The sequence below is a fragment of the Helicoverpa armigera genome, chromosome 19, assembly GCF_030705265.1.
Source record: "Helicoverpa armigera isolate CAAS_96S chromosome 19, ASM3070526v1, whole genome shotgun sequence".
NCBI lineage: Eukaryota > Metazoa > Arthropoda > Insecta > Lepidoptera > Noctuidae > Helicoverpa > Helicoverpa armigera.
In genome coordinates, this window is record NC_087138.1 from 5,621,606 (window position 1) to 5,631,410 (window position 9,805).

The following is a 9,805-nucleotide window of genomic DNA, read 5'->3' on the forward strand; positions in this document are numbered from 1 at the left end:
TGTTCTAATTTCAGTTATGTACAAACAACTGTGACTCCAGCTGCGATGGTGTGATCAAAGAAGTGTCAACGACAATACGACCATCACAATGTTACCCGGGTTCCCGAGACCCTGGTTGCCAACGCGTCACCATTGAACCACAGATCAAGTGCTACCCTGGTTCACTCGACCCTAGATGTCCCAGACCAACAACTCCTGAGCCACCACGTTGCTTCCCTGGATCTCGAGTCTGGATCTGGAGTCGTTGGCTTAGGTGCACTAAGCCAACGACTCCTGAGCCACCTCGTTGCTATCCCGGCTCAACTGACCCTAGGTGCCCCAAGCCAACGACCCCAGAGCCACCTCGTTGCTATCCCGGCTCAACTGACCCAAGGTGCCCCAAGCCAACGACCCCAGAGCCACCTCGTTGCTATCCCGGCTCAACTGACCCAAGGTGCCCCAAGCCAACGACCCCAGAGCCACCTCGTTGCTATCCCGGCTCAACTGACCCAAGGTGCCCCAAGCCAACGACCCCAGAGCCACCTCGTTGCTATCCCGGCTCAACTGACCCAAGGTGCCCCAAGCCAACGACCCCAGAGCCACCTCGTTGCTATCCCGGCTCAACTGACCCAAGGTGCCCCAAGCCAACGACCCCAGAGCCACCTCGTTGCTATCCCGGCTCAACTGACCCAAGGTGCCCCAAGCCAACGACCCCAGAGCCACCTCGTTGCTATCCCGGCTCAACTGACCCTAGATGTCCCAAACCAACAACCCCTGAGCCACCTCGTTGCTTCCCAGGTTCCAGTGACCCTAGATGCCCCAAGCCAACGACCCCAGAGCCACCACGTTGCTTCCCAGGTTCGACTGATCCAAGGTGCCCTAAACCAACGACTCCGAAACCAGTTTGTTATCCAGGTTCACCTGACCCCAATTGTCCACAGCCAACACGTCCCACGACATTAAGTCCTCCGACGTATTTACCACCACAGCCTACTACACCAGGAACATCACCCGCTCCCAGGTGTTACCCTGGATCCAACGATCCTAGATGCCCTAAGCCAACGACTCCTGAGCCTCCTCGATGCTTCCCTGGATCTACTGACCCAAGGTGCCCCAAGCCTACTACTCCTGAGCCACCTCGTTGTTTCCCGGGTTCCAGTGACCCTAGATGCCCCAAGCCTACAACTCCGGAGCCTCCTCGATGTTTCCCTGGATCAACTGACCCAAGGTGCCCCAAGCCTACAACTCCGGAGCCTCCTCGATGCTTCCCTGGATCTACTGACCCCAGGTGCCCCAAGCCTACAACTCCTGAGCCTCCTCGTTGTTTCCCGGGTTCCAGTGACCCAAGGTGCCCCAAGCCAACAACTCCTGAACCACCGCGTTGCTTCCCAGGTTCGAACGATCCTAGATGCCCGAAACCAACATCTCCGAAACCAGTTTGTTATCCAGGCTCACCTGACCCCAAGTGTCCACAACCTACACGTCCTACGACATTAAGTCCTCCTACATATTTACCACCACAGCCTACTACATCGGGTACATCACCCGCTCCCAGGTGTTACCCTGGATCCAACGATCCTAGATGTCCCAAGCCCACGACTCCTGAGCCACCTCGTTGCTATCCCGGCTCAACTGACCCTAGGTGCCCTAAGCCAACGACTCCTGAGCCACCTCGTTGCTTCCCTGGATCTACTGACCCCAGGTGTCCTAAGCCAACGACTCCTGAGCCACCTCGTTGCTATCCCGGCTCAACTGACCCTAGATGTCCCAAGCCAACCACCCCAGAGCCACCTCGTTGCTATCCCGGCTCAACTGACCCTAGATGTCCCAAGCCAACCACCCCAGAGCCACCTCGCTGCTATCCCGGCTCAACTGACCCTAGGTGCCCTAAGCCTACTACTCCTGAGGCTCCTCGTTGCTTCCCTGGATCTACCGACTCTAGGTGCCCCAAGCCAACAACTCCAGAGCCACCTCGCTGCTTCCCAGGAAGCACTGACCCCCGTTGTCCTAAACCAACAACGCCTGCACCTCCTAACTGTTACCCAGGCAATACTGATCCAAGATGCCCGAGACCAACAACTCCAAAACCTGTTTGCTATCCAGGCTCCCCTGACCCCAAATGCCCACAGCCACCTCGTCCTACAACATTGAATCCACCCACATATTTGCCGCCAGAGCCTACTACGCCAGCAACACCACCAGCTCCTAAATGTTACCCTGGGTCTAACGATCCTAGATGTCCCAAACCAACGACACCTGCTCCTCCTAACTGCTATCCTGGAAACACAGACCCGCGTTGCCCTAAACCCACAACTCCTGCACCTCCTAGATGCTTCCCCGGCAGTACAGACCCTCGTTGCCCTAAACCGACCACTCCTGCAGCACCAAATTGTTATCCTGGAAGCACAGACCCGCGCTGTCCAAAACCAACAACGCCTGCTCCACCAAGGTGTTTCCCTGGCAGCACAGATCCAAGATGTCCGAAACCAACAACACCCGAGGGTCCACGTTGCTTCCCTGGATCAACTGATCCGCGATGCCCACAACCAACTACTCCAGCTCCTCCTAATTGTTATCCCGGTAGCACAGACCCTCGTTGCCCTAAACCAACAACCCCTGCACCACCTAGATGCTTCCCAGGCAGCACAGATCCACGTTGTCCTAAGCCAACCACACCAGCACCACCAAACTGCTATCCTGGTAGTCAAGACCCTCGCTGTCCAAAGCCTACTACGCCTTCAGCACCAAATTGTTATCCCGGTAGCACAGACCCTCGTTGCCCTAAACCAACTACACCCGCACCGCCAAGGTGCTTCCCTGGCAGCACAGACCCTCGTTGCCCAAAACCGACCACGCCTTCCGCACCAAATTGTTATCCAGGCAGCACAGACCCGCGTTGTCCAAAACCAACAACGCCTGCTGCTCCAAATTGCTATCCCGGTAGCACAGATCCACGTTGTCCGAAACCAACAACGCCTGCTCCACCTAGGTGCTTCCCAGGCAGCACAGATCCCAGGTGCCCAAAACCAACAACACCTGCTCCTCCCAATTGTTTCCCTGGATCCACCGATCCAAGATGCCCGAAACCAACATCACCTAAACCAGTATGTTATCCAGGTTCTCCTGATCCTAAATGCCCACAGCCTCCTCGCCCTACAACATTGAATCCTCCAACATATTTACCACCAGGCCCGACCACGCCGGCAACACCACCGGCGCCTAAATGCTATCCTGGTTCTAATGACCCTAGATGCCCTCAACCAACAACACCCGCGCCTCCGAGGTGTTTCCCAGGCAGCACAGATCCTCGTTGCCCAAAGCCAACCACACCGGCACCATCAAACTGCTATCCTGGCAACACCGATCCTAGGTGCCCGAAACCCACCACACCTGCGCCTCCTAACTGTTACCCTGGCAACAATGATCCTAGATGTCCGAAACCAACAACCCCAGCGCCACCAAGGTGCTTCCCCGGCAGTACAGACCCGCGTTGTCCAAAACCAACAACACCTGCGCCTCCCAACTGTTTCCCTGGATCCACTGACTCAAGATGCCCACAACCGACTACACCAGCACCACCTAGATGCTTCCCGGGCAGCACAGACCCTCGTTGTCCTAAGCCAACCACGCCAGCACAACCAAACTGCTATCCCGGTAGTCAAGATCCTAGGTGCCCAAAACCGACCACACCTGCGCCTCCTAACTGTTACCCTGGCAACACCGATCCTAGGTGTCCAAAACCGACCACACCGGCTCCACCAAATTGCTATCCTGGAAACACCGATCCTAGGTGTCCGAGACCAACAACCCCAGCGCCACCAAGGTGCTTCCCAGGTAGCACAGACCCTCGTTGTCCTAAGCCAACCACGCCAGCACAACCAAACTGTTACCCAGGAAACACAGATCCGAGATGCCCGAGACCAACCTCTCCCAAACCCGTTTGCTATCCAGGCTCACCTGATCCTAAGTGTCCACAGCCTACTCGCCCTACAACTTTGAGTCCTCCTACTTATTTGCCACCAGTGCCTACTACACCATCAATTCCACCAACGCCTAAATGTTACCCTGGGTCCAATGATCCAAGGTGTCCCAAACCAACCACCCCTGCACCTCCTAACTGTTATCCCGGTAGCAACGACCTCCGTTGCCCTAAACCAACAACACCCGCACCTCCAAGGTGCTTCCCAGGCAGCACAGACCCTCGTTGCCCTAAGCCAACTACGCCGGCACCCCCGAACTGCTATCCTGGCAACACCGACCCTAGGTGCCCTAAGCCAACCACACCCGCTCCACCAAACTGCTATCCTGGCAACACCGACCCACGTTGCCCTAAGCCAACCACACCTGCGCCACCGAACTGCTATCCTGGCAACACCGACCCTAGGTGCCCTAAGCCAACCACACCGGCACCACCAAACTGCTATCCTGGCAACACCGATCCTAGGTGTCCAAAACCCACCACACCTGCGCCTCCTAACTGTTACCCTGGCAACAATGATCCTAGATGTCCGAGACCAACAACACCTGCGCCACCAAGGTGCTTCCCAGGAAGTACAGATCCAAGATGCCCGAAACCAACAACGCCAAAACCTGTTTGCTATCCAGGCTCCCCTGACCCTAAATGCCCACAGCCTCCCCGTCCTACAACTTTGAATCCTCCCACATACTTGCCACCAGAGCCTACTACATCACCAGCACCAAGATGTTACCCCGGTTCTAATGACCCTAGATGTCCAAAGCCAACAACACCTGCGCCTCCTCGTTGTTTCCCTGGATCGACTGATCCAAGATGCCCTAAGCCTACCACTCCGGCTCCACCAAACTGCTATCCCGGTAACACGGATCCAAGATGTCCGAGACCAACGACACCTGCCCCTCCAAACTGTTATCCCGGTAGCACTGACTCTCGTTGTCCAAAGCCAACAACACCTGCGCCTCCTCGTTGTTTCCCTGGATCGACTGATCCGAGATGCCCTAAGCCAACCACACCAGCTCCCCCTAACTGTTTCCCCGGTAGTACAGACCCACGTTGTCCCAAACCAACGACACCAGCACCACCAAACTGTTACCCTGGCAACACCGATCCTAGGTGCCCAAAACCGACCACACCTGCGCCTCCTAACTGTTATCCTGGCAACACCGACCCTAGGTGCCCAAGACCGACCACACCAGCACCACCAAACTGCTATCCTGGAAACAACGATCCACGTTGTCCAAAGCCAACAACACCTGCGCCTCCTCGGTGTTTCCCTGGATCGACTGATCCGAGATGTCCTAAGCCAACCACACCAGCTCCCCCTAACTGTTACCCCGGTAGTACAGACCCACGTTGTCCCAAACCAACGACACCAGCGCCACCAAACTGCTATCCTGGCAACACTGATCCTAGGTGTCCAAGACCTACAACTCCTGCGCCACCAAGGTGCTTCCCCGGTAGCACAGACCCTCGTTGTCCTAAACCAACGACGCCAGCCCCAACAAAGCCCGTGTGCTATCCTGGTTCACCGGATCCAAAATGCCCACAGCCACCGCGTCCTACAACATTGAATCCTCCAACTTACTTGCCACCAGAGCCTACTACAGTTCCAACACCGCCAGCACCTAAATGTTACCCTGGATCTAATGATCCTAGATGTCCAAAACCAACAACTCCAGCGCCTCCTCGATGCTTCCCTGGATCAACAGACCCTCGTTGTCCGAAGCCAACCACACCTGCTCCACCAAACTGTTACCCTGGTAACACAGACCCACGTTGTCCTAGACCAACTACACCTGAGCCACCAAGGTGTTTCCCAGGCAGCACTGACCCCCGTTGTCCGAAGCCAACCACGCCTGCACCACCAAACTGTTACCCCGGTAGCACAGACCCACGTTGTCCCAAACCAACAACTCCTGCGCCTCCAAGGTGCTTCCCAGGAAGTACAGATCCTAGGTGTCCCAAACCGACCACTCCTGCGCCTCCTAACTGTTACCCCGGCAACAATGATCCTAGATGTCCAAGACCAACACCTCCAAAACCTGTTTGCTATCCAGGCTCCCCTGACCCCAAGTGCCCACAGCCTCCACGTCCTACAACACTGAATCCTCCAACTTATTTACCACCGGAGCCCACAACAACGGTAACACCATCACCAGCACCCAAGTGTTATCCTGGCTCCAGTGATCCAAGATGTCCTAAACCTACCACACCTGCACCACCAAGATGTTTCCCAGGAAGCACAGACCCTAGATGCCCCAAGCCCACAACACCTGAGCCACCTCGGTGCTTCCCTGGATCGAATGACCCTAGATGCCCCAAGCCTACAACGCCCGAACAGCCTAGATGCTACCCTGGTTCAAACGACCCTAGATGCCCGAAACCCACAACTCCTGAACCACCTCGTTGCTTCCCTGGTTCCAGTGACCCTAGATGTCCCAAGCCCACAACACCTGAGCCACCTCGTTGCTTCCCGGGCTCCAGTGACCCTAGATGCCCCAAGCCCACAACACCTGAGCCACCTCGTTGCTTCCCGGGCTCCAGTGACCCTAGATGCCCCAAGCCCACAACACCTGAGCCACCTCGTTGCTTCCCGGGCTCCAGTGACCCTAGATGTCCCAAGCCCACAACACCTGAGCCACCTCGTTGCTTCCCTGGTTCCAGTGACCCTAGATGTCCCAAGCCAACAACACCTGAGCCACCTCGTTGCTTCCCGGGCTCCAGTGACCCTAGATGTCCCAAGCCCACAACACCTGAGCCACCTCGTTGCTTCCCTGGATCAACAGATTCTAGATGCCCCAGGCCAACGACTCCTAAACCAGTTTGCTACCCAGGTTCCCCGGACCCTAAGTGTCCTCAACCCCCACGACCAACCACATTAAATCCTCCCACATATTTGCCACCGACAACTCAAACTCTTAAATGTTACCCAGGTTCTAATGACCCTAGATGCCCGAAACCAACGACTCCCGAACCACCACGGTGCTTCCCTGGATCGACTGACCCTAGGTGCCCCAAACCCACCACTCCTGAGCCTCCTCGGTGCTTCCCAGGCTCCAGTGACCCTAGGTGCCCCAAACCCACCACTCCTGAGCCTCCTCGGTGCTTCCCAGGCTCCAGCGACCCTAGGTGCCCCAAACCCACCACTCCTGAGCCTCCTCGGTGCTTCCCAGGCTCCAGTGACCCTAGGTGCCCCAAACCCACCACTCCTGAGCCTCCTCGGTGCTTCCCAGGCTCCAGTGACCCTAGGTGCCCCAAACCCACCACTCCTGAGCCTCCTCGGTGCTTCCCAGGCTCTAGTGACCCTAGGTGCCCCAAACCCACCACTCCTGAGCCTCCTCGGTGCTTCCCAGGCTCCAGCGACCCTAGGTGCCCCAAGCCCACAACTCCTGAGCCTCCTCGGTGCTTCCCAGGCTCCAGCGACCCTAGGTGCCCCAAGCCCACAACTCCTGAGCCTCCTCGGTGCTTCCCCGGCTCTACTGATCCAAGATGCCCGAAGCCTACAACACCTGAACAGCCACGATGCTATCCCGGTTCCAACGATCCCAGATGTCCCAAACCTACGACTCCCGAACCACCTCGGTGCTTCCCCGGATCGAACGATCCTAGATGCCCGAAACCTACTAGTCCTAAGCCAGTTTGCTACCCCGGTTCTCCTGATCCCAAGTGTCCTCAACCACCACGACCTACCACGTTAAATCCTCCCACATATTTGCCACCTACGACACAAACGCTTAAATGTTACCCAGGCTCTAATGACCCTAGATGCCCCAAACCTACGACTCCCGAACCACCTCGGTGCTTCCCTGGTTCCAACGATCCAAGGTGCCCCAAGCCAACCACACCAGAACCACCTCGATGCTTCCCTGGATCGAATGACCCTAGATGCCCTAAGCCTACAACACCTGAGCAACCTAGATGCTACCCAGGTTCCAGTGACCCTAGGTGCCCTAAGCCCACCACTCCCGAGCCACCTCGTTGCTTCCCTGGATCGAATGACCCTAGATGCCCTAAACCTACAACACCTGAGCAACCTAGATGCTACCCAGGTTCCAGTGACCCTAGGTGCCCTAAGCCCACCACTCCCGAGCCACCTCGTTGCTTCCCTGGATCGAATGACCCTAGATGCCCTAAGCCTACAACACCAGAGCAACCTAGATGCTACCCAGGTTCTAGTGACCCTAGGTGCCCTAAACCTACAACGCCCGAACAGCCTCGATGCTATCCCGGTTCTAATGACCCTAGGTGCCCCAAGCCTACACAACCACCAACGCCAAGCTCTTGTTACCCTGGATCTAGGGATCCCAAGTGCCCTCAACCATTTGCTCCCAGTAGTACAAACCCGCCTTCGACATATTTGCCCCCATTCCCAGAGCAAAATGAAGTCAATGGACCAAGGGTCAGCAGATTAGTCAAGGATAAGGACTTGGAAGATGACAAGTCCTACGCAGATACTCAATCAGAAATAGGTAATTATTGATTTAACATTCACATTAAAATAAGTTTAACTAGCGCTTTTTTTATGCCACAAAAGTTGGATGCTATGTATCTACAAACTTATTGTAGATACATAACATTGCTTAAAGTGTAGTTGAACGTTGATATTGTAGATATCCATATCTGACAGTATATTTTTGTTCTATAACTTGAATGCAATGTCTCATACATACTGCGTTTGGTTATAAGTCTCTGTTTTGGTGGTAGCGAACTGAAACTATATTAAACTGTTTTTTCTTTGTTTCAGATTCCTTTGAGTCTTCTCGAACCCAGCCCAGGTCGAGAAAGGTGCGTGATGTAAGCGGTGCTAGTGAGACAATAGCATTCGTTACCAGTGGAAATGCCATCGTCTACGTTGCCATTGGCTCAGCCACAGTTATGCTAATGTCTATCACACTTGCCATTTATTTGTACAAAAATAACAAAACACACAAGTCAAAAACTGTATCACAAACTAAAACGAACCCCTGTTAATATGTAAATAACTTTAATGTGTTAAACTTAAATATTGTGATATTATAATTCTTAATGTTACTACTTGACGCATTCGAAATTGCAATTTTTACGATATATTTTTATAATGGCTGCGAGACATGGATTGATTGATGTTTAAAGTAACTTACACTGCCTTTTAAGCTTTATCTCTTAAGATATTATTTCAGGCGCTTAATAAGCTTGCCTATTTTATCACTATATAAAATAGTGCCATAATATAAATATGTAATATAGTATCGTGTCTGCTTTGATGCATCCTCACAATTTATAAATGTATATTTTATCCCTAGTCAATATTGTTTATGTATGACTTATGTATAATATGTTCTGAATTCATGATGTATAAAATCTAAAATTTACTCATTGTTTGAATATACTCATTTGTGATATTTTTGTGTAAATACATAATATATTTACCAGTACGCTGATGTGGCCATTGAACGAATAGTGTACGTATTTTGTTAATTATATAAGATTGTTAGCCTTAGGTACTCTCTTGATAAACGAATCACTTCATTAATTAGAAAGTTTCAGAAATGTATAATATGTTCTGATGCAGACAGTACCTAATGCCATAGAATCTTATTTTCAATGATTTTGTAATGTTAGTACCTAAGATTGCTTGTCGAGTCAATCTAAGTAAAACATTCTATGAATGTCAACACTGTTGTTTTAATTTACTTTAGTAAACCCCCAAAAAAAGAATAGGTAAGTACATCTATCCCATCATTAATTAAACGAAAAAAATATCAAGTATTTGTGACAAAGCTTTCTTGTAGCAAAGGGATAGTTGTCGAAAGCATTCTTTTTATATTGACATCTCATGGATGGGTCATGAACGTATTAGAGTAAGCAGAA

General features: G+C 52.9%; 1 protein-coding gene across 5 annotated transcripts in view; it reads left to right on the forward strand.

The window, feature by feature from the left end:
- The window catches only part of LOC110376711 (mucin-2), a 70,926-nt gene extending 61,317 nt beyond the window's left edge, over positions 1-9,609 (forward strand). For 2 of the 5 annotated variants that reach the window (XM_064039335.1, XM_064039339.1), the window contains 2 exons: positions 15-8,424; positions 8,700-9,609. In XM_064039335.1, coding sequence (XP_063895405.1) covers positions 15-8,424; positions 8,700-8,926 — 8,637 coding nt within the window. In that variant the 3' untranslated portion in view covers positions 8,927-9,609. The remainder of the gene's footprint in view (positions 1-14; positions 8,425-8,699) is intronic. The other 3 variants (XM_064039337.1, XM_064039338.1, XM_064039336.1) reach the window with 3 other exon arrangements.
- Positions 9,610-9,805: the final 196 nt, after the last annotated feature.